General features: G+C 42.7%; 1 protein-coding gene across 3 annotated transcripts in view; it reads left to right on the top strand.

Moving 5' to 3' along the window:
• Positions 1-25,588, top strand: part of LOC133538157 (tubulin monoglutamylase TTLL4-like) — a 42,002-nt gene that overhangs the window by 2,656 nt on the left and 13,758 nt on the right. For 2 of the 3 annotated variants that reach the window (XR_009802937.1, XM_061879515.1), the window contains exons 2-13: positions 5,951-6,668; positions 13,839-14,217; positions 14,279-14,396; positions 14,483-14,559; positions 14,632-14,695; positions 19,718-19,836; positions 19,909-20,019; positions 20,099-20,175; positions 21,283-21,474; positions 21,559-21,641; positions 23,450-23,578; positions 23,662-23,784. Coding sequence is in view for 2 of the 3 variants with exons in the window: in XM_061879515.1 (XP_061735499.1) it covers positions 6,297-6,668; positions 13,839-14,217; positions 14,279-14,396; positions 14,483-14,559; positions 14,632-14,695; positions 19,718-19,836; positions 19,909-20,019; positions 20,099-20,175; positions 21,283-21,474; positions 21,559-21,641; positions 23,450-23,578; positions 23,662-23,784 (1,844 nt within the window). In the remaining variant the exon portion in view is untranslated. Of the gene's footprint in view, positions 1-5,950; positions 6,669-11,497; positions 11,597-13,838; positions 14,218-14,278; positions 14,397-14,482; positions 14,560-14,631; positions 14,696-19,717; positions 19,837-19,908; positions 20,020-20,098; positions 20,176-21,282; positions 21,475-21,558; positions 21,642-23,449; positions 23,579-23,661; positions 23,785-25,588 lie in introns of those variants that run through there. The other variant, XM_061879516.1, reaches the window with a different exon arrangement.

Raw genomic sequence — 25,588 nt, 5'->3', positions numbered from 1 at the left:
ACGTTTGAGTTCAACCCAGTGGACGAGAGGGTAGCTTCCCTTCGCCTTCGGGTGGGGGGACGGGTCCTGACTGTTGTTTGTGCTTACGCACCAAACAGCAGTTCAGAATACCCACCCTTTTTGGGAACGCTCGAGGGAGTACTGGAAAGTGCTCCCCCGGGTGATTCCCTTGTCCTACTGGGGGACTTCAACGCTCATGTTGGCAACGACAGTGAAACCTGGAGAGGCGTGATTGGGAAGAATGGTCGCCCGGATCTAAACCCGAGTGGTGTTTTGTTATTGGACTTTTGTGCTCGTCACGGATTGTCCATAACGAACACCATGTTCAAACATAAGGGTGTCCATATGTGCACTTGGCACCAGGACACCCTAGGCCGCAGTTCCATGATCGACTCTGTAGTTGTGTCATCGGATTTGCGGCCTTATGTTTTGGACACCCGGGTGAAGAGAGGGGCGGAGCTTTCTACCAATCACCACCTGGTGGTGAGTTGGCTGCGATGGTGGGGGAGGATGCCGGACAGACCTGACAGGCCCAAACGCATTGTGAGGGTCTGCTGGGAACGTCTGGCAGAGTCTCCTGTCAGAGAGAGTTTCAATTCACACCTCCGGGAGAACTTTGAACATGTCACGAGGGAGGTGCGGGACATTGAGTCCGAGTGGACCATGTTCCGAACCTCTATTGTCGAGGCGGCTGATTGGAGCTGTGGCCGCAAGGTTGTTGGTGCCTGTCGTGGCGGTAATCCCAGAACCCGTTGGTGGACACCAGCAGTGAGGGATGCCGTCAAGCTGAAGAAGGAGTCCTATCGGGTTCTTTTGGCTCATAGGACTCCGGAGGCAGTGGACGGGTACCGACGGGCCAAGCGGTGTGCAGCTTTAGCAGTCGCGGAGGCAAAAACTCGGACATGGGAAGAGTTCGGGGAAGCCATGGAAAACGACTTCCGGACGGCTTCGAAGCATTTCTGGACCACCATACGCCGCCTCAGGAAGGGGAAGCAGTGCACTATCAACACCGTGTATGGTGCGGATGGTGTTCTGCTGACTTCGACTGCGGATGTTGTGGATCGGTGGAGGGAATACTTCGAAGACCTCCTCAATCCCACCAACACGTCTTCCTTTGAGGAAGCGGTGCCTGGGGAATCTGTAGTGGACTCTCCTATTTCTGGGGCTGAGGTCGCTGAGGTAGTTAAAAAGCTCCTCGGCGGCAAGGCCCCGGGGGTGGATGAGATCCGCCCGGAGTTCCTTAAGGCTCTGGATGCTGTGGGGCTGTCTTGGTTGACAAGACTCTGCAGCATCGCGTGGACATCGGGGGCGGTACCTCTGGATTGGCAGACCGGGGTGGTGGTCCCTTTTTTTAAGAAGGGGGACCGGAGGGTGTGTTCCAACTATCGTGGGATCACACTCCTCAGCCTTCCCGGTAAGGTTTATTCAGGTGTACTGAAAAGGAGGCTTCGCCGGATAGTCGAACCTCGGATTCAGGAGGAAATGTGTGGTTTTCGTCCTGGTCGTGGAACTGTGGACCAGCTCTATACTCTTGGCAGGGTTCTTGAGGGTGCATAGGAGTTTGCCCAACCAGTCTACATGTGCTTTGTGGACTTGGAGAAGGCATTCGACCGTGTCCCTCGGGAAGTCCTGTGGGGAGTGCTCAGAGAGTATCGGTTACCGGACTGTCTTATTGTGGCAGTCCGCTCCCTGTATGATCAGTGTAAGAGCTTGGTCCGCATTGCTGGCAGTAAGTCGGACACGTTTCCAGTGAGGGTTGGACTCCGCCAAGGCTGTCCTTTGTCACAAATTCTGTTCATAACTTTTATGGACAGAATTTCTAGGCGCAGCCAAGGCGTTGAGGGGATCCGGTTTGGTGGCCACGGGATTAGGTCACTGCTTTTTGCAGATGATGTGGTCCTGATGGCTTCATCTGACCGGGATCTTCAGCTCTCGCTGGATCGGTTCGCAGCCGATTGTGAAGCGACCGGAATGAGAATCAGCACCTCCAAGTCCGAGTCCATGGTTCTCGCCCGGAAAAGGGTGGAGTGCCATCTCCGGGTTGGGGAGGAGACCCTGCCCCAAGTGGAGGAGTTCAAGTACCTAGGAGTTTTGTTCACGAGTGGGGGAAGAGTGGATCGTGAGATCGACAGGCGGATCGGTGCGGCATCTTCAGTAATGCGGACGTTGTATCGATCCGTTGTGGTGAAGAAGGAGCTGAGCCGGAAGGCAAAGCTCTCAATTTACCGGTCGATCTACGTTCCCATCCTCACCTATGGTCATGAGCTTTGGGTCATGACCGAAAGGATAAGATCACGAGTACAAGCAGCCGAAATGAGTTTCCTCCGCCGTGTGGCAGGTCTCTCCTTTAGAGATAGGGTGAGAAGCTCTGTCATCCGGGAGGAACTCAAAGTAAAGCCGCTGCTCCTCCACATCGAGAGGAGCCAGATGAGGTGGTTCGGGCATCTGGTCAGGATGCCACCCGAACGCCTCCCTAGGGATGTGTTTAGGGCACGTCCAGCTAGTAGGAGGCCACGGGGAAGACCCAGGACACGTTGGGAAGACTATGTCTCCCGGCTGGCCTGGGAACGCCTCGGGATCCCCCGGGAAGAGCTAGACAAAGTGGCTGGAGATAGGGAAGTCTGGGCTTCCCTGCTTAGGCTGCTGCCCCCGCGACCCGACCTCGGATAAGCGGAAGATGATGGATGGATGGATGGATGGATTAGTTGATAAAACATTGTCCTTTACAATGAACCTTTTTTTTTTTTAAATCTACTACTCTGTTAGCATGTCAGCAGACTGGGGTAGATCCTGCTGAAATCCTATGTATTGAATGAATACAGAATCATTTTGAATCGGAAAAATACCGTTTTTAAATCGAGAATCGTGTTGAATGGAAAAAATCGATTTATAATCGAATCGCGACCCCAAGAATCGATATTGAATCGAATCGTGGGACACCCAAAGATTCGCAGCCCTACTCTGTGGTGTTCCACGCCATTGTCTGCTGGGGTGGAGGGAGCATGGCCAGAGACGGGAGTAGACCCAACAAAGCAACCAAGACTCCACTCTCGGCCGCCAACCAAATGGCCTTTTTTCATCATCTCGATATTTTTAGGCCATGTCACGATACACGATATGTATCTCGATATTTTGCCTTTGTCTTGAATTAACACATGATGCATATAATCGCACCAGTATGCTGATTATATTTGTCTACATTAAAACATTCTTGTTCATCCTGCATTAATATATGCTAATTTAAAAATGTCATGCAGGGAAATCACAACAAAGTCAAATTACCAAAACTGTATTTATTAAACAGTTATTAAGCATTGGCACAATCATTCATGTCTTTTCAAAACAGAAAGTGCAAGATTGTCAGAGACATTATATAAGACAATCTTTGAGTGCACTTTAGAGTATGATGTTACTAAGATGACATATCAAAACAACACTAAATAATAAAGTGCACTTTTTTACAGAACGCCACTACAATAATTAAAAAAAATAAAGTATACTTTTATGCATGATGTCACACATCATTTATTCTGTACACGTGTAGCATATTGTACAACAAAACTTGTGAATTTGAACCCATTTCATTCATCACACGTGAAGTAAGGAGGAGGATACATATTTGTGACACTCTTGCCGTCCGAGTTCCACTGACCACCAGGGATTGACATGACGTCAAGCAGATTGTGACTTTGCTTTATTATTTCAATAAGGCTTTATCTTCGGTCGCGTCACTTTTTAGCTGCGCCTCCCTCTGCTCGCTTCGCCGTCTGCTTTTCAGCAGCAAGTTGTGGTCTTTGTCTGCTTCTTGTTTGCCGTCGCTCTCAGTCTGCAAGAGTTGGGTTTTCTCCTCCTTCTCTCTCGTCGTTCTCAGCTGCCGCTCTTTTATTCCGTTAAGAGGACATAATATAATTGTGCACAGGTGGGCGATTCACACACCTGACATTTATCTTGGTGACGATCCCGGCGTGCTCCGTCTCCCTCCGGCCCCGCCTCCTCGCCGCCATCTCGGGGTCGGTCTCGGCGTGCCCTGCCTCGCTGTCAGTCTGCCGGCCACGCCTCCCCACAATCCTCCACCGCAAGCCAGGACTCCGACTGGCTGAGCCCACCCCCCCACCCCCACCCTTGAGGGAGCGGGACGTAAAGACGGCCACTTCCACCTGTGCCCCGGTCTTCTCCTCCTTTTCCACCTGTTCTTTTTTTGTCTTCTTCTTTGTCTTTGACTCTTCTTTTTCTTTGAGTCCTTTTTTGTCTTTGACTCCTTCTTTGTCTTTGGCTTTTTCTTTGTTTTTGACTCTTTGTTTTCCTTCTTATCCGTCTTTTTGTTTTCTTCTTGTCCGTCTGTGGGCGGGCCACTGGTCCACTCACTGCGGCCCATTGGCACATGTTTACTTTGGTCCTTGGGAGAAAAAAAAGTTTGGGCGCGCCTGCTCTAGGAAATGTTGCAATTTTCAATGCAACAAAGACATTTACTCAAGAAACGCTCCAACGTATGGTAAGCAAGGCTCCACTTCTCCACAAATGTGCTAGGTTGATGCTAATATACGTTGGCTTTGCTGTTGACATGATTCTGATTAGCAGTAGCGATTTTTACTTTTTAATTTCGAAAGACATGCACCTGGGTATAGGTTGATTGGCAACACTAAATTGGCCCTAGTGTGTGAATGTGAGTGTGAATGTTGTCTGTCTATCTGTGTTGGCCCTGCGACGAGGTGGCGACTTGTCCAGGGTGTACCCTGCCTTCCGGCCGATTGTAGCTGAGATAGGTGCCAGCGCCCCCCACGACCCCGAAAGGGAATAAGCGGTAGAAAATGGATGGATGGATGGATTTCGACACCTCCAAATGTGTTCATGAAAACCACAACTAAGATGCACATTGCAATTTAAAAACACCTGGTGCTTACTTAGTACAGTACTTACAGTATGAACACATTGTAGGGCACACCATGAGACAGTAGGACTGAAATGACCAACACAGCATAATCCACTGTATACACTAATAACATATAATGTCTTGGACTTGCAATTGCAATAAAATCTACTCATAAATGTGTTAATGAAACAAAATATAATAACCGGACAGCAGTTATTTTGGTACTGTAGTACTTTAAAGCGCACCGGGATATAAGCCGCACCCAGTAAATTTTAGAAGAAAACATTTTACTTTTATATTAGCCACACCGACAATAGGCTGAAGATATATACGTTGTAAAAACAGTTATTTACACATAAATATTTAGTAATTGTTTATTTACATACCTTAATTGTTTCCAAACGGTGTCTTTTACACGGCAGTAAAACGACTGATCAAACAAAACAGAAGTCATCGTCATGGACGCCCTAACTGCGGAAGCTAGCTCTCCAATCAACTAAACAGACTCAATAACGTCACAGTGACATCTTGGTGAATTTACCGAAGAATTTGTGAAATTGAAACAATATCAAAAAATGCCATTGTAAGTTAATAATACTAACACAGACACTCGTAAACGTGTTAGCATATTAGCTAATGCTAACCATGCTGGCTTCATTACATTACGATAGCACATACAAATATGCACAAACACACTCCTGCAGACATCACACATGGGACGGTTTAGTAAGCACACATTTTTTTAGTTCTATTGTAAAATTTGTAAACATTGCTTGGAGTGATGAAGAATCCATACGAGTAGAAATGCTATGGCTGGCTAGAAGACTGAACGACACTTTATTTGAAAAAGAAAAAAGCACCGCCGTTAAATGCAAGCGGCAGGGTTTAAAGTGGAGGAAAAAGTAGCGGCTCATTGTCCGGAATTCACTATGTTATGTATTTTTTCTTTAGAGAGGTTTAAAGGGTCTATTTGAGCCAGGTGTGGCGTTTATTTATCCAACTGGACCACGAAATAAATGAGATATGCATGAAATACTCTGTTTGTTTGACTAATAAGGCCTCTGTTTTTTTTTGTTGCAGTTTGCTGGCCCCTATGAAGTGGCGGCGGAGTTACAATGTACATTTTTATGCAACCTGAAGCTTTTCTTTGTCTACCTGGAGTTTAGTTGAAAGAGTTAAGGATTGTCAGAAACCTCATCAAATTAATACTCCCAGGCAAAATTTGTTTGGGTCAAAGCTGTACCTGCTTGTGTGCTTATGCTCACCACAAGACCTCCTTGCCGACACTTTAGCCGGGCCAGCAGTGATGGTTGCTGAGGGTTCTTCTCAAAGCCAGTCAGCACAAACTATCAGGAAGTTCTCATCCAACTGGAGGTGACGACCCCAGAAACAAGTGTCTTATCGAAGAAGCGACCCTGCCTCGGCCATGCCCGCCAAGTCACCCCCCTGGGGAGGCGGGGATCCCCGGCCTTCCTGTGACAAAGTCCCGGTCCCCACAATGTCTGTCAACCCGAAGACTGTCCGAACCACTCAAGTGCCTTTTGCTTGTCAGGAGCTGACCAAAGCTCGCTCCTCACCCCCCAACTTTGCCTCAGCTCAGGATCACCAGACCGGAACCCAGAGCCAGTCCGCTGCCATGCCATGTAGGCCCGCGACCCCACCGCCAAACACTAACGGCCTTCCGAATCCAAACATCCAATCGACTGGAGTGAAGCAGGTCACTAGCGACTCCGTCCAAGTCGGCCCTTGCGGGGATACATTGGAACCTGTTGATCATGTGCAGATGAACAAGTTAGAGGTGAGTCCTCATTCTTTTCCACAGGACTGCAATCTATTTGTGGTGGGTGGGGTGATGACATCATCTAATCTGCCATTCTCATTGGCCATTAAGCATTCAATGTACCATATTTTTCGGACTATAAGGCGCACTTAAAATCTTTTTATTTTTCATTTCCTTTGAGGGCAGGGGGTATACGCTGCTGTGGCTGTGGCCATAGATGACCCTAGTGACATTGAAAAAGCCTCTGGTGTCACCTGAGTTTGCCAGTCTCTGAATTTCCAGTGCCTTTTTTGTCCACCAGGTATTCTTAAACTCTCTCACCCGGTTCTGGACGTCTGCCTTGGCTCTGGAATGGGCCATTTTTTTCTGCCTCACTTGCCGTATCATTTTGCCAGATTTGAAAGGCTTTTTTTTTTCCGAGATGAGCTGTTCTATCTCTGTGTTGTCCTCATCAAACCAGTCCTGATGGTTTCTGGACATGTACCCAAGCGTGGTTTTACAGGTATCAAGGATGGTGAATTTGAGCAGACTCCAGTGCTCTTCGATGTCATCAGGATTTTCCTGTTGGAGGCTTTCCCCAAGAGAAGCGTGAAGTCGCTGCTGGGTGGCAGTGTCATCCAGGATTTTCAGGTTCAGTTTTGGCCAGATATGCTTCTTTTGAACCCTCCTCTTCCTCTTGAATTTGATGGACATTGTGGGACGAATGAGGTGATGATCTGGCCAGCAGTTGTCCGCATGAATCATGCGTATTGTGATGTGCACGTCACGACTGTCCCTGGCTCGTATGATGACATAGTCAATAAGATGCCACTGCTTGGAGCAAGGGTGTCTCCAGGATGCCTTAAAGCAGTGTTTTTCAACCACTGTGCCGCGTGTGCTGTGAAACGCAGTCTGGTGTGCTGTGGGAGATTTTCTAATTCCACCTATTTGGGTTAAAAATATTTTTTTGCAAACCACTACCGGTAATTATAGTCTGCAAATTATGTGTTGTTGTTGAGTGGTCGGTGCTGTCTAGAGCTCGGGAGAGTAACCATGTAATACTCTTCCATATCAGTAGGTGGCAGCAGATAGATAATTGCTTTGTAGATGTCGGAAAAAGCGGTAGGCAGTGTGAAGGTAAAAAGGTGTCCTATGCTTAAACCAAAAATAAGCAAAAGGTGAGTGCCCCTAAAAAAAGGCATTGAAGCTTAGGGAAGGCTATGAATAACAAAACTAAGACTCAACTGGCTACAAAGTAAACAAAAACAGAATGCTGGACAACAGCAAATACTTACTGTGGAACAAAGACGGCGCGGTATGATGACGCGTGCGTTTGACGTCTTGGGTTGTAGCGGACATTATTTTCCAGCCCGATCCAACCTATAAGTAGTCTGCTTTAATGGCATAATTACACAGTATTCTGGACATCTGTGTTGCTGAATATTTTGCAATTTGTTCAATTAATAATGGAGAAGTCAAAGTAGAAAGATGGAGGTGGGAAGCTTTAAGCCTTTAGCCACAAAAACACAGCCGGTGTTTCCTTGTTTAAAATTCCCGAAGATTAAGCTTTACTATGGATCAGAGCGGTTAAGCGAACATGGATCCCGACTACATGTCAACCGGCAGTTTCGGTGAGAAAATTATGGTAATAAGTCGCCTCTAACCGGAGACATCAGCAGAGCTCCCTTCCTGCTGCAGCTGCCGTGACTTCCCTCAGAGACTCTGGCGTCAACACACCCGTGGCCACACCCCTCCGACTTTCAGGTACTATTTAATCTCACTAAAACACTAGCAACACAATAGGCATATAAGGGATTTTCCAGAATTATCCTAGTAAATGTGACTAATAACATCTGAATCGCTCCCACTGCAATCGCCTTTTTTTTTTTCTAGTCATTTACTCTAAATGTCCTCATCCACAAATTTTCATCCTCGCTCAAATTAATGGGGAAATTGTCACTTTCTCGGCCGGAATAGCTGTAGGTGCTGCTGGCTATGATTGTAAACAATGTGAGGAGCCCTACAACCCGTGACGTCACGCGCACATCGCCTGCTACTTCCGGTAAAGGCAAGGCTTTTTTATTAGCGACCAAAAGTTGTGAACTTTATCGTCGATGTTCTGTACTAAACCCTTACAGCAAAAATATGGCAATATCGCGAAATGATCAAGTATGACATATACAATGGACCTGCTATCCCCGTTTAAATAAGAAAATCTCATTTCAGTAGGCTTTTAAGTTATTTGTTCTGGCGAAACAGAGTGTTGGTGATTGTGAGGTTGTACTGCACACATTTGCTGAGAAACAGGACTCCATTGGTGTTGATGTTTCCGATTCCTTCCTTTCCTATAGTGCCATTCCATAGGTGGTAGTCCCGGCCAACCCTGGCATTGAAGTCTCCCAAGAGGATAATCTTATCTTCCTTGGGGATACTTGACAGGACCTCATCCAGGCAGGTGTAGAAGGTCTCTTTCACTTCCTCTTCAGAATCTAAAGTAGGGGCTTACGCACTCACAGCTGTAGCCATCTGGTTGTTGGCAAGCACCAGGCGGGAGGTCATAAGACGCTCATTGATCCCCACAGGAAATTCAGAGAGGAGGTTGATGAGCTGGTTTCTGATGGCAAATCCAACCCCATGGATCCTAGGTTTATCAGCAGTTTTTCCTTTCCAGAAGAAAGTGTATCCACTTTTCTCCTCCTTCAGTTGTCCTTTGCCTGCCGATCGGGTTTCAGAGAGTGCAGCTATGTCGATCTGGCATTTCCTCAGTTCTCTAGCAACTATTGCAGTTCGCCTCTCCGGTCTGTTGCTGGTTGCACTATCCATCAGAGTGCGCACATTCCAGGCTCCGAAATTCATATTTCTGTGTTTCTGAACGCAAAATGGTGATCCCTCTGGATGCAGTATTCCAGTCGGGAGGTCTGAGGCAGGCTATTTTTGGGGCAACTTTTCTAGCTCCTTCCCCAAATGGGGTGAGCAAAGTGGATAAATAGGGCTGCTCAGTCATTGGTGCAGCTGCCGAAGGGCAGTTTCTGCCTTTTTCCAAGAGCCTAGCGACTGAATCTTACACCTACCGTCTAGTGTGCCAGCTCATGACTAGGGGCTTCCAGATCTCACAAATCTGCCCCTGTCGCCATTGGACTTTGGACCAGGATGTTAAAGTGGATCCCTTTGTGGTGGATGCCTGCGCGTGACTTTGTTTAACATAGGGAGACTGGTGCACAGAAAGTCACCACATGATCCTTGACAGATCCGGGTCGGGGTCCAGTGGCATGGAGTCCAAGACAACTGGGGACCCTTTTCTGCTGCAGCCTTCATCCACCATGCCAGCCGTTGTAACACTCCATAGGGTCAGCAATCATCCTCTGCCTGTTCCACCGTTGAAGTCTTTGGTTGTCATTTCCCCATAACTGGGCCCACATGGATGTGAGGGGGCCTTCTTCCGCCATCGCAGCCGTTGTGGTGGTTCTTACGTCTACCGTCTACCGCCGGCTCTGCCGTTGAGGTCTTCACCGTATCCCTGCCTAGGGGGCAGTCAGGTACCAGGCCTTTGCAAAGGGCCACCTGGGGTAACAGTAGTAAAGGGGTGAACCTCCTAGTGCCCAAGACCCCCCATAGAGAAGCCTCCACTGCTGGATGCACTTCAACATCATGCCCAGTACAAGCCCGTACAAATATGCATGAAAACACTACTACATACAGTGGGGCAAAAAAGTATTTAGTCAGCCACCGATTGTGCACGTTCTCCCACTTAAAATGATGACAGAGGTTTGTAATTTTCATCATAGGTTCACTTCAACTGTGAGAGAGAGAATGTGAAAAAAAATCCAGGAATTCACATTTTAGGAATTTTAAAGAATTTATTTGTAAATTATGGTGGAAAATAGGTCTTTGGTCAACCATTCAAAGCTCTCACTGAGGGAAAGAGGTTTTGGCTCAAAATCTCACGATACATGGCCCCATTCATTCTTTCCTTAACACGGATCAATCGTCCTATCCCCTTAGCAGAAAAACAGCCCCAAAGCATAATGTTTCCACCCCTATGCTTCACAGTAGGTATGGTGTTCTTGGGATGCAACTCAGTATTCTTCTTCCTCCAAACATGACGAGTTGAGTGTATACCAAAAAGTTATATTTTGGTTTCATCTGACCACATGACATTCTCCCATGTGCTCTCTGGCAAACTTCAGACGGGCTTGGACATGCACTGGCTTAAGCAGGGGGACACGTCTAGCACTGCAGGATTTGATTCCCTTTTGGCGTAGTGCACTGATGGTACCTTTGTTACTTTGGTCCCAGCTCTCTGCAGGTTATTCACCAATTCCCCCCGTATGGTTCTGGGATTTTTGCTCACCGTTCTCATGATAATTTTAACCCCACGGGATAAGATCTTGCGTGGAGCCCCAGATCGAGGGAGATTATCAGTGGTCTTGTATGTCTTCCATTTTCTGATAATTGCTCCCACAGTTGATTTTTTCACACCAAGCTGCTTGCCTATTGTAGATTCACTCTTCGCGGTGTGGTGCAGGTCTACAATTCTTTTCCTGGTGTCCTTCGACAGTTCTTTGGTCTTGGCCATAGTGGAGTTTGGAGTCGAGTATTTGAGCCTGTGGAGAGGTGTCTTTTATACAGATAACGAGTTCAAACAAGTGCCATTAATACAGGTAACGAGTGGAGGACAGAAGAGCTTCTTAAAGAAGAAGTTACAGGTCTGTGAGAGCCAGAGATCTTCCTTGTTTGAAGTGACCAAATACTTATTTTCCACCATAATTTACAAATAAATTCTTTAAAATTCCTACAATGTGAATTCCTGGATGTTTTTTCACATTCTCTCTCACACAGTTGAAGTGTACCTATGATTACAATTACAGACCTCTGTCATCATTTTAAGTGAGAGAACCTGCACAATCGGTGGATGACTAAATACTTTTTTGCCCCACTGTCCTGAACATCACACATGGGACGGTTAAGTAAGTAAGAATTGTTTGTTATAGTGTAAATTGTACAAATGTTGTTTGGAGGTATGAATGAAGAATCCGTACGAGTAGAACCGCTATGGGCGATTAAAAAGCGGTACGGCACTTTTACTTCCGGTTCACAACTTTAAACTGTAGGAAACACTGTAAAGGTTCACCCCAGCAGCACGTGCAGTAAGCAAACTCGTCCAAAAGAGGGTGCTGTAGCGCAAACACTAACTCACCCTTTGAGGGGTTTTTCCATGTGTTAGGGTCGTCAGCAAAGAAAAATGTCGAAATTAGCCACACCATTTTTATAAGCTGCAGGCTGTAGATGAGAGGAATAACCTAAAAGTGAGTAAAGTACAACAAAAATGTTTAGAACTACATATCAACTTTTTTCTGTCACTTCTTTTTCTCTTTTTTGACATCATTTACAAAGAAGATGCAGCTGCCTGTGAGTGTTTTCAGGTGAGGCAGGTGCGCACACATCACCCGGTACGCTAATTTTGTTGCTCGTGGCTTTTTTGGTAAAATAATTTCTGATTTCTTGCTAAATTTTGCTTATTTGCTGTAAGTGGGAAACCCTTGTCCTCCATCTTCTCTGACAGACCAAGTGCATCTGAGGTGTGTTAATAAGACAGTCCCCATATAATGTGTTTATGAGTTATGGCCAACAAGAAGTCTTGCCAGATCTATTTGTGGCCATCCAGATTTAGATTCTGCTCAACAAGATGCAATGATCCAATGCTCCGTTTTGTCAGAGTGTTGTAATAAACAGTAACACATGTACACTACGCACACGCACACACACACAGACAGCCCTCTGTGTTTTTACTGCACCATTAAAATTATCTACCGAGTTAAAATATTTTGCACCTCTTTAGTAACCAAAGTATGAAAATAAATGTATGTGTTAAGTTCTGTATCTATCATCTATTTTTATGTTTTTATTATGGCTGCAGCTATCTATAATTTTAGTTATCAAGTAATTGGTCCATTAGTTTGTTTGGTTGTATGAGTAATCAGATAAAACACACTTATAGCCTCTATGCATATTTTAGGAAAACTAGTTGAAATAAAGAAATATTTGAATACTTGCCCTAACTTTTATGACCTTAGTTTACTTTGTTTTACCTTCTAAATTCCTTTTTTACCTTTGATTAACCTTCTATTCACCTTATTTTCCCTTCTATTTACCTTCTATATTCCTTCTTTTACCTACATTCTTTTGCCTTTTATTTTACCATCTATAAATCATCTTTTACCTTTTATTTACCTTATTTTTACCTTGTATTTATCTATTTTACCTTTAATTTACCTTGTAATTATTGTACCTTGTTCTACCTTCTTTTTACCTCCCTTTTATTTACCTTTTATTTTCTTCTTTTATCGGTTAAGCCATTTTCTTTTACTGTCTTTTACCCTTTATTAGCCTTCAATTACATTATTTTACCTGTTTATTTTACCATCTATATTCATTATTTTACCTTCTAATTACCTTATTTAACCTTCTATTTACCGCCCTTGACTTTATGTACCTTAGTTTACATTGTATTTACTTCTTTTACCTTCTAATTACCGTACCTTATTTTACCTTATTTTTATTTCCCTTTACTTTTATTTACCATCTTTTACATTCTCTTACCTTCTTTAGTCTGGATTCGATAAATTATTAGTTACATTCTTTAAATCATGAATCGAAACAACATGATTTACATGAAAACTTTTTTCTAATGGAATGAATATTTGCAGTCTTAGTTTTTATACGAAGTTTGAAAATAACCCATAATGGTAAGACGTAAACATAGTTCTTAAAAGAAAACAAACATATTTTAAATGTTTATAATTTAGTTATTTATTATCTATTTTTATTTTTTTCATACAAAGTTTGCAATTTACCTAATTTGCAATTAACCTATAATGGAAAACGTAACAAAACCAACATATTTTTACTCATGAAAAACACTTGTTTTCTATGAATGGATACATGAGGTTGGACAAATGAGGCCAAGTTTACATAAAATTCCTGCACATGTGTGTACTGTCAATGAAAAACAATGTCTAAGTGTTTTATTTGTAACCAAGGAAACACCAAGCCAATCTGAGTTTTGTTTTTCGGTTGAAAAAATGGAAATTGGTGCTTTTAATTTGACAGTAACAAATAAAAAAATATATTGGTGTAATCAATATTCTTTTGATTATATTTGATCTATATCTGTTCAGTGTTGTTTAATACATATTTTGGTCTCCCTAGCTTGAAGCTGCAGAAAGTTCCACCCCACCTTCAGTGCCTCCTGAATGCCTTACTTCTTTTGAACAACCTGGGGCAGTGTCGCGTGAGGACACCCCCAGCCTTGACCAAGTGGACATGGGCGCACCAACAAATGCAAGCACGGCGACAAACTCTGCCATCAAGTCCAGTCCGGGGCAAAACTGGCACGCTAAATCAGACGCTGCCAACAATCCACTGCAAGTTGTTGGGGTTTCTCTGCCGTTCTTTGGCAGTCAGCTCCTGGATGCGAGCAATAAACACCCGCAGAATTTGGGTTATGCCACCACAACCCACAACGGTCACATTTCAAATGTCCGCAGTGTCACTGCTGCAACGCAAAATGAGCAGAAGGCAACACCAGGTAATCACACCTGTCGATGAAGACACCTCGACATGTTTTCAACCATCTTCCCGTCCCACAGGCGCCTTGGTGGGCTCTGTGACCACCAAGATCTCCGCCATCCACCTCACCAAGCAGGGGCGAGCCTCTGTGTCTCCGGAGTGCCCCAGTGCCTCATCGGGACAGTCTGAGGGTGCCAGGTAAGATTGTCCCTCCCCAGGTTCCACAACTTTGTCAGAGCCCTGACCGGGTGCTTGGACTCTCACCGTTATGTGTCTTCATCCAGCCCAGAGTGTGTCATGCAGGTTGATGGTGGCGAGGAGGAGTTGCCTGACGAGCAGGAGAACGCCTGCAGCGATGATGGTGAAGACTCTCGACATACAAAACACTTAAGTGACTTTCCCGCCAGCTACTGACTCAACGGATTGTTTTCAGATTGTTCCGAGTCGTCCTCAGTCTGCGGTACTTCCTCCTCCGCATCCATCGTGAATTGCTCCAGGTGAGGACAGTCTGCTGTTCAACACACACACAAAACAACATGAAAAAATGTCCCTAGAAGATTCCATTCTGCTCCTTAGAAACACTTGATATCCTCTTAAAGTTGTTTATATTAGCATGCAGTACCGTGGAACCCCTGAAGTTCAACAGTCTATTACAGGACACTGGGGCACCTCCCTGGTTTAGAATGTTTGAAAAGAAATAACCTTTCTGTAGCGCCATCTGGAATTGGCATATTTTGCTAGACAGTTACGTGTCAGTTTCCATGGTGGTTTTTATGACTATAAACTAAAAGTGTTTAATCTCAGTGGGTATCAATAATTACTAAGCTTTTTTATTAAAAATTAAAAATAAGTTGCAGTAGAAAAATATGTAAAATGTAATCATTTTTATTTGATGTAACCTTCCTCTGATTGTAATCCCCAAAACTATCAAGGCACAAAGTAAAGGAAATGTCAACACAAGAATGGAAACACTCAAACAAGAGTTATTTTCCGACTGTAGGGCCTTTTTGGAGTTCCTATAACCTTTTTTGTCCCCGGGCCGTTTTTCCTCATCTTCCGACATAAGGGAACTAGGGACTACAGCCCTCAGATCCTAGAACCATTTTAGCCCCTATTCTGAGGCAGGGTCTAAACTGAGTCCCATAGGAAGTGAAATACGTAGGTGTTTTGGTGACTGGTTGAACGGACGAACCACGCTTCTCCCAGCCACAACACAGACCCGCCATTTTTAAAAAATCCAACAGAGTTCTCTGCTATCCTTTCGTCTTTCATGAAACGAAGAAATATCGCCTGTCCCTGGATTCCTCGTGCCCTTACTCCCTCGATGTGCTATTAACGTTATTAAATGCCAAATTTTAGCACCCATTGTTATTGTTCCTAACAAGCAGACGATTATGAACACAGTCGCCTCCAAGGTCTCCATTCTTGCTTGTGTTGTTTCTTTGTTCACTTTTCGCGGGCGGGTTGTTGGTTGTTTTACAGTGGTGGGTGAGGCGCTAAAGTACTACGTCATGGGTCGCAGGCGGATATGCCTCACACATGTTTAGTACCAGGAAGTCACAGGTGTGCTCTAAAGGGTGAGGGTGGCTCAGATCTTTGTAGTGCTGGACAATTAATCGAATTTCAATTATGGCTTCCCGCGATCATGAAAATATAATAATGGGGGTGGTGGGGAGGATGCAAATTCCAGAGCTTGTGACAGTGAAACGGATGTGTTAGCGTATGAGTGAACAAAAGACAACGTCGACTCGTTTGAATCTCATCATGGTTACACTTTTTATTTTACACAGCGCTAATTAATAATCACTAAACTCAACAAATAAAATAAGGCGTTGAAGTGACAGCAGACGGAGTCACATAATTGGTCAATAGAACAATCGGCTGAAAAACACAAAATATCACAGAAATTGACATAAATATGAGTGAAATGCTGTCATTTGTGAGGAAAAGCAACATTTATTTGGGAAAATAATGTGTTGAGTGCTCATTCAGCCCTGAAACGCACCCTAAACTAAACAATGTTAAGACGGTCACTTGAAAGAGCGACTAAACTACTAAGCTAAAACTAGCAGGAACAATCTATTCACACACAACACATCTCATCTGCTTGTGTTGTTTAGAATGACATCATCCATGTGAGATCAATGTACAAACAGGAGGACAGCGGCCGCACTCTTTTTATTTTTACAGCCTCAAGTCCTTTCTGTACGCGTCAAGCTGAGAACAGCACAGCACACTTCCCACCTTCACAATAATAGCCTGGTACGCTAACAAAATAAAGGTTTCAAAAAAGTACCTTACACAAGCATAATGTACTTATAGCACTTATTGATAAGGTATTGGTCAAAATTGTCCAAACAATAAATGTGAGGATTTTTGCAGTTAATTAGAAATATTTTATACATTTCTGTTTGACAGAAAAGCACACACTGTATGGTGGTAAAATAAGTGCAAAAGGTAAACAACTCAATTGAAACGGAAAAACAATTTTTTTTTGTATTTTTAAATATAGTTATTATTATTTAAATGTATTATTGTTACTATTGTTATTTTACTTGTGGTTTTTTCCTTCCTAATGTACATCTATTTTTTAAGCTATATTTAAAGTTGAGTGTTGGTGGTACAATAAATACTGTTTTCAAATTAGTGAATAAATGTGTAATTAATCATGATTTTTATTTTTGCTATAATCGTTCAGCCCTTGGTCTTGGTGGAGATGAGCGCCTTGCGTCATTTACAGACCAATAGTCTTGTTTACTGTCCCTATGAAAAAAGTGCCATACTGTCTGGGTGACCTTCCCTCTTTTATTCACAATTTCTTCATTTTGACTTTCTCTTCTCACTCCATGCAAAGAATCAACGGCCAAATAAGCAAACTTGATAGTTGATACTGTTACCTGATTGGCTGTTGTTGTGTCACTCCCTCTTCCTGCGCTGATCGGTGACCAGAGAGCGAGTGTCTTTGTTAATGCAACCAACCTTGCTTTGCATTTCCGACATAAGTTTTATTGCAGGCATTTTTCATTGATACCGATTACGTGTCTATGGTAATATATATTGATAATGTTTTATCTCCGAACCCTGAACCAGTATAACATTTTTACATTGTATTTAAAGTAGACTTTAAACTTTTTGTTTAATTGCGCCATCATTGTTTTGTATGAACATTAGTTATTCATGTGTAAACCTAATGAATAACTAATTTAGTGAGTTCCTTTTACAAACCTAAACATGTTTTCAAACCAGATAAAACAAAACTTTAATCAAGTTGTGTACCTTTTTTAAAATGAACTGTAAATGTGACATAAAATGCTTTTGGTCATTAATTTTACTGGCTGAAATTATGTTGATTTCACCAAATCCGTACCTGCTTCTGGTGTCTAATTGGGGCCTCCTCCCCCGCCCATAACATCCATCACTCTCTGTGAACATGTCCATTCTCTGCCAGGGCATTGTTCCGCAGGGCAGTCTGTAAAGCAGCAGAGCGTGGTGGAAAGCTCTCCAGTATTGTGCAGCACGTTGTTGTTGGCGCTCTGTGAACAAGTGCCTACCAAACACTCGTAGCTGCTTCTCCCTTCAAGCCAAAGGGACCGGTTGCTATTGTCGCCGCCTCTCCATTGTTTGTGCGGTCATTAAGAGTCACCTCATTCCCCTCCCTCTCCTAAAAGCGGTACTTCAGGTGCAGGAAACATAAAGTTAGCTTACCTTAGAGCAGGGAGCGACGCTTATCATCCACTCATCTTCATCTGTCCGTTTCTTCTCCTACATGACCGTCATGTGAGTGCATTGCTTTTATTAACCATTAGACAACATCCTCTAGCTCTGTTATGGTGGTATTTTTTGCTAAAAACAACCATTTAAGTCTCATTTTTTAATGTAAAAAACTAAATGATCATCCTGTTGGTACCTGTCATTTATTTTGGAAGTGGCACAACCTTCCAATGATATCCACATTTTTCTATGATTGACACTTTGTATGATTTACCTTTTTGTATTTTATCAGTCATTGGACAGCTATACAAACATTGTCCTACAATATGTCACGCACATTGGTAATGTATTTCAAAACCTGTTACTGGTGGTCCACCAACCCAACTGTACAACGAGCATCTTTCCTCAAAACCCATTTTTATAAAAACATTTTTTCAAGGAAAATGTATCTTTCCTGTAAAATAATGTTTTTAACAGCTCATAGATTAAAATGAAAAATAATAGAATTCTTTGATGCTTCATTAATCACTATTTTATTCAAATTAATATTCTAACTTCTCCCCCGGTGGTGACTAACATATACTAATAATCATTGAGACAATTTTCCCCCAGGTCACTGGCATGTGTGAGTGAACTTAAGAACAGCTTATTTATTGCCCATGTTGAAACAAGTCATTCAAATTACCCTATTTTCCGGATTAGAACGCAGACCGGTATATAGGCCACACCCACTAAATTTATGGAAAACATTTATACTGTATTTTCTGTATATTAGCTGCACAAGACTATGAGCCGCAGATACTGTATATACTTTGCGTGGAGTGATGACATCATCATCTAATTAGCCATTTTCATTGGTCATTAAGCATTTAATGTACCGTATTTTCCGAACTATAGAGCGCACCGGTATATAAGCCACACCCACTGAATTTTAGAAGAAAAACTTTTTTTTCCATATATTAGCCACTGATATATATGTTGTGAAATGAGTTGTATACAGAGAAAGATTTGGTAAATGTTTATTTACATATCTTAATTATTTCCAATCGGTGTCTCTAACACCGTAGTAAAATGGCTGATCAAACAAAACAGAAGTCATCGTCATGGACCCACTAGCTGCGGAAGCTAGCTCTCCAATCAGCTAAAAAGACTCATTAACTCCAAGGTGACGTTTTGGTGTATTTACTGTGAAATATGTGAAACTGAAAAAATATAAACAAAATGCCATTGGAAGTTGATAATACTAACGCAGACACTCGTAAATGTGTTAGCATATTAGCTAATGCTAACGACGCTCGCTTCATTACATTATGATAACACGTACAAATCTGCACAAAAACACTACAGACATTACACATGGGACGGTTTAGTCAGTATAATTTATTTTAGTTATATTGTAAAACTTCTAAACATTGCTTAGAGTGATGCATGAAGAATCCATACGAGTGGAAATGCTATGAATGGCTAAAGGAGGGATCGACATGTTTACTTCCGGTTGAAAGCACTAAATAGGAGGACATACCAGCACTTCCAGTGAGCAAACTCATCAAAACAGGGCGCCATAGCACAAATGATAATCCACTTATTCAGTGCATTTGTTTTGATTTTTTAAAACGATTTGAATGATGGTCGTCATCGAATAAATATCCGTAAATTATCCGCACCGTTTTATTAGCCCCAGGGCTTAAGGTGGAGGACAAAATAGCTGCTTATTGTCCAGGTAATTACTGTAAGTCACATGCTACGTTTTCGCTTGTGTTTCCGTAAACTGAAGAGAAACTGTTCCAAACTCTCTCTCTCCCTTCCAGTGTCGAAGAGCCCATGTCGTTGGAGGTGAAGGATGAGCAGGAGAAAAGGCCGGCTCTCGTTCCCAGCCTTTTCGCACACATGCCTCCCACGCTGTACTTCAGCACCGCCAATGAGCAAGGTACGCGCATGTACACGCTTTGTGGCATGGTGAGAGCGTGCTGGGATTAGCTTTGGGTTGTCTCTCCTGCAGTTGAAATGCTGCCCGAGGAGCAAAGACAACTTTTAAAGTGGAAGATCAGCACCGTGACACCCAATGTTGTGAAAAACACAATCAGCAGGTCCCACTTCACGCCCACCAAGAGTAAGTTTGAGCAAACGTCATGATTTTGTGCTCATTTCAACATCAAAAGATAATTTAATGTAAGCCTGTCATTGTTTAGAAAGCCATGACTGGATGGGCTGCTGGGGCCACCACATGAAGTCTCCTTGCTTCAAGACTCTTCAGGAGCACCAGAAGGTGAGCACCTGACGTTCCTCTAAAGCAGGCCTGTGCAATTATTTGGACTCGGGACGCCAGATTTTAGAGAAAAAAAGTGTGTGTGAGTGTGAGTGTGCGTGTGCGTGTGCGCGTGCGTGTGTGTGCGTGTGATTGATCTGTGAAAATCTGCTGTACAGAATGTGTACTTGGGTCTTATTTTTAGGAACACTAATACAAAACCTCACAATCATGTCTGATTGAATGCTAAAAACGTTATGACAGACCGCCTTAAATGGAATTTTAATTTTTTATATTGAATGAGACATAAACATAAAAAATGTGGTATTTACAATATTAACTATGAAGAGAATAAAACAATGAATATTGACATCATATGAACATCACACCCCCTCTCGTTCGACATATTTTACAATCAAGCGAACAACACAGCAAAATATAAACGCAAAAGTTTAAAAATAAACCCACCTATGATCACCTATATCTGATATATGACTAAGCTTTAGAACTTTGTTGTAAAAATCGTGTCTGTCCCTGACACCCAGGCTAGCCGTTCTAGAAAGACTCTGTAGAAATGCTCCCCACCCACACTGGTTGGTGCCTTGTCTGAGCTGCTGGGGCTTAAATCACCATAGTAACCATTATGCAAAAGCGCAAATCCCAACCATTGAAATACTTTGTATAGTTCAAGACTTGCGGTAATTTGAAAACATCACTGACCATTATAATAGCAGCTACAGTTTCGATCTTAAAGATCTAAAAAAATTATTTGGGAATGTCTGGTGGGCCAGATTGAAAAGCCTAACGGGCCACAATTTGCCAAGGTCTGCTATAATGACTTCACAGACGTTTATTTGGTATTTACGGCGTGACGCGGTCAGGAGAGTGGCCGTGGCAGCAACCTGAGAATTCCCGGTTTGATCCCCACCTTCTACCGAACTTGCCACTTCCGTTGTGTCCTTGAACAAGATACTGATGGGTTGTGGTTAGGGCCTTGCATTGCAGCTCCCGCCATCAGTATGTGAATGGGTGCATGTGGAAATAGTGTCAAAGCGCTTTGAGTACCTTGAAGGTAGAAAAGCGATGTACAAGTATAACCCATTTACTTTTGTCTCCCTCTGTCCCAAGTTGAACCACTTCCCCGGAACCTTCCAGATTGGCAGGAAGGACCGGCTGTGGAAGAACTTGTCCAAGATGCAGGTCCGCTTTGGCAGGCAGGAGTTCAATTTCTTCCCTCGCACCTTTGTCCTCCCTCAGGACATCCTGCTGCTCCGCAAGGCCTGGAAGGATGGCTCCAGACAGAAATGGATCATCAAACCTGTAACGCTTATTATAATGTATACAGAGTCTCACCACCCACACTTTTTTTTTTTTTAACAGTATTTTTCATTTACGTCTAAACAGCCCGCCTCAGCGAGAGGAATCGGAATCCAAGTCATTCACAAATGGAGCCAGATGCCACGAAAGAAATCGCTTTTGGTCCAGAAGTAAGTAGGGCACAAGGAGTCTTAATTAGGGATGTGTTCAGACTGTTGCCATCTAATGTCTTTGGGCTTGCAAATGTAATGGCCACTTTAAATGATAATATGATAATGAAACGAGATATAACAAGTGGACAGCAGTTATCCTAATCAGCTAATTTTTAAATGTTGAAATAAAAATTAGATTTTATTATCAAAAGCAATTCATATTTATTAATGCACACCAATGTTCAGCAAATCGATACTGATTTTGCATGCGTTTTAGCAAACACGTAAACTTTGTGAGAATGGTTTGGGCCAGTGTGAGAAACATGAGATATGCACATTGTGGCCACAACAGTATCACACCTGTGCAGAACGTGATTGTATAGAGCAGGGGTGGGCAAACTACAGTCAGAGGGCCACATCCGGCCCGTTGTTGCTTTTAATCCGGCCCACCAAATATTTAAACATAATTAATCAAAGATCTTGTTTCAAGCTTTGCCACAACAAAACTGGTACTACACTTTCATGCACTGGCATTAATGGATGATAAACAACACTGCTCCCACTACAAGAGAATGTAAGTGTTAACCCTTTAATACCATTCGTATATTTTTTTGATGATATGATATTGTTGAAAATAGATGTATTCCGATTAAAATAGACCATGTTTGAGAAGCCTCCTCTTAGTTCCAACAGATATGATGTGCTTTGAAATGCATCATAAAAGCTAAAGTACCAATGATTGTCACACACACTAGGTGTGATGAAATTTACTTCTGCATTTGAACTATCCCCTTGTTCACCCCCTGGGAGTTGAGGGGAGCAGCAGCGGTGGCCGCACGCAGTAATCATTTTGGTGATTTAACCACTAATTCCAAACATTGATGCTGAGTAAGGAAGGTAATGGGTCCCATTTTTATAGTCTTTGGTATGACTCGGCCGGGGTTTGTACTCACGACCTACCGATCTTAGGGCGGACACTCTAACCACAAGGCCACTGAGTAGCTTGTGCTCGCCCGGCCCGTCTGTCAAACTTTGAAAGCCAATGTGGCCCCTGAGACAAAACGTTTGCCCACCCCTGGTATAGAGGGGTAGCGCTGTGAATCTTTGGGCACCATTCCATCTGATTCTTGGGGGTAACAATTCTCGATTCAAAATCAATACTTTTTTGATAAGAATGGGTGCCAGTTCTATAATTAACTAAGTTCCTTCATAAAATAAATAAACAGCTCTGATACATTTCTAGAGTACTTAAAACTGTTTTGTTCAATAAAATGCTTCCCGAACATTTTATAAAGTGAAATACAAATACCAGTAGGGAGGAAGAGAAGTATCCAACATTTCTTTTTTTTGAAAATAAATCTGTACATCAGATATGATCATCTACAAAAGGATTTGTCCAAGTGGGTGGACAGGACAGATAAAAAAAAAAAAATTTAACTAAATTTTTTTTTTTTTTTAAATTAACAATTACAAATAAGAATTGTGGTTAATTAGAAAATCGAAAGAAAAAAAAGTTTTTGACACCCCTAATAGAGGGGTACATTATCATCTCGTGTGTCTGGCAATGCTGGTGTGGGTCCTGCTCTGGAAGAATCTAGAAGCATTTCCATTCCATATTAAAAGAACCACAATTCTTTTTAACTTTGGCTTGGTGAGTGGATGTGCCAGTGCCTGTTAATTGTGCCGTATGCACAAATCGCTGTCATGGCATTGCTTTTCCACAGAAGTACTCACTTGTGAACTGCATCATATCATTTGCCGGCGTTGTTCTCACCAGTCCGACTCAGACCTTTCAGCATTGGTCAGATATTAATTGTTTATTTCAGGTATCTGCACAAGCCCTACCTCATCAGTGGCAACAAGTTTGATCTGCGCATCTACGTCTATGTGACCTGCTACGACCCGCTCAGGATCTACATCTTCTCAGACGGACTGGTCCGATTCGCCAGCTGCAAGTCAGTGCGGAAATATTTGACAATTTACCAAAAGGATGATCACAAAAAGGCTTTATGGAGTTAAACTGTTCCTCTCTTGGCAGGTATTCATCCTCTATGAAAACGCTGAGCAACAAGTTCATGCACTTGACCAACTACAGCGTCAACAAGAAGAACTCCGACTATCAGGCCAACAGCGACGACAAAGCCTGTCAGGGACACAAATGGTAAAAAACAAATTAGTTCAGATCGTAGGACTGGACAGGTAATCAAATTTAAAATTCGATTTCGATTATGACTTCTCTCGATTATGAAAATACAAAACCCAAAACCAGTGAAGTTGGCACATTGTGTAAATAAAAACAATACATTGATTTGCAAATCCATTTCAACTGAATATACTGCAAGACAAGATATTTAATGTTCGAACTGATAACCACATTTTTTTGCAAATATTAGCTCATTTGGAATTTGATGCCTGCAACATGTTTCAAAAAAATCTGGCATACTTGGCAAAAAAGACTGAGAAAGTTAAGGAATGCTCATCAAATACTTATTTGGAACATACCACAGGTCAACAGGCTAATTGGATATTAGCTCATTTGGAATTTGATGCATGCAACATGTTTAAAAAAAAGCTGGCATACTTGGCAAAAAAGACTGAGAAAGTTAAGCAATGCTCATCAAACACTTATTTGGAACATACCACAGGTCAACAGGCTAATTGGAAAGAGGTGGGTGCCATGATTGAGTATAAAAGCAGCTTCCATGAAATGCTCATTCACAAACATGGATGGGACATGGGTCATCACTTTGTGAACAATTGCGTGAACAAATTGTCGAACAGTTTAAGAACAACATTTCTCAACCAGCCATTGCGAGGAATTTAGGGATTACACTATCTACGGTCCATAATATCATCAAAAGGTTCAGAGAATCTGGAGAAATCACTGCACTAAGCCATGATATTGTGGACCTTATATCCCTTAGGCGGTACTGCATCAAAAAGTGACATCAGTGTGTAAAGGATATCACCACATAAGCTCAGGAACACTTCAGAAAACCACTGTCAGTAACTGCAGTTGGTCGCTAGATCTGTGAGTGCAAATTCAAACTCTACCATGCAAAGCCAAAGCCATTTATCAACAACACAATGATTATTTGCAACAAAAAAGAAAAGTTTCTCAGTGCGAACATTAAATATCTTGTCTTTGTAGTGTATTAAATGGTTTTGGGTTTTATATAATAAAAAAAATTCCAGACCTTGTGACGGTGAAACAGATGAAGGGCGAATGAGTAAAAGATCATGGCTGCGAAAAGTTTGGGATCTCAATATAATTGCTATTTTTTATTTGACACAGTGCATGTATGCCTAATCAATAACCACTAAACTCAGCAAAAAAAGTAAGTCATACATACTCCGCGTTCATAACAGCTGACTGAGTCACGTAGTTGGCTAATAAAACGGAATCCACTGATAAACACGAAATATCAGCAAAGTTGACATTGATGAGAGGGAAATGTTGTCGTTGTGCAGAGAAGGAACATTTGTTTGGGAAGATAATGTTTCCACTGCTGCTCATTTGTCCCCAGCACATTTAACCGCCTCGTTTTAATCTAAACAATCAATGTCGAGACGGCCTCTTGAAACGGCGACTTAACTACGGAGCTGAAGCTAACAAGAAGAATCCATACGCCCATCTGCTTGTGTTGTTGTGAATGACATCATCGATGTAAGATTAATGTACAGTGGCCCCAACGTATTTTTAACAGCTTCAAGTAAGTCACCTCATTACTTGTCAAGCTGAGAACAACAGCACACTTCACCCGGCCCCTTCACAATAACAGCGCGGTATACCACATCTGGTCTGACTGCGATAAAATAAAGATTTCAATAAAGTACCTTACACAACCATTAATGCGCTTAAAGGACTTATTGATACATTTACAAAATGATTTGACCTAAAATACTGGTCAAAATCTTCCAAACATGTATTGCAACAATGAATATGAGGATTTTTGAGCATTGTT

This window comes from Nerophis ophidion, linkage group LG19, assembly GCF_033978795.1.
Source record: "Nerophis ophidion isolate RoL-2023_Sa linkage group LG19, RoL_Noph_v1.0, whole genome shotgun sequence".
Taxonomy (NCBI): Eukaryota; Metazoa; Chordata; class Actinopteri; order Syngnathiformes; family Syngnathidae; genus Nerophis; species Nerophis ophidion.
Note: the sequence above shows the minus strand (reverse complement) of the source record. Positions and strands in the feature narration are given on the sequence as shown.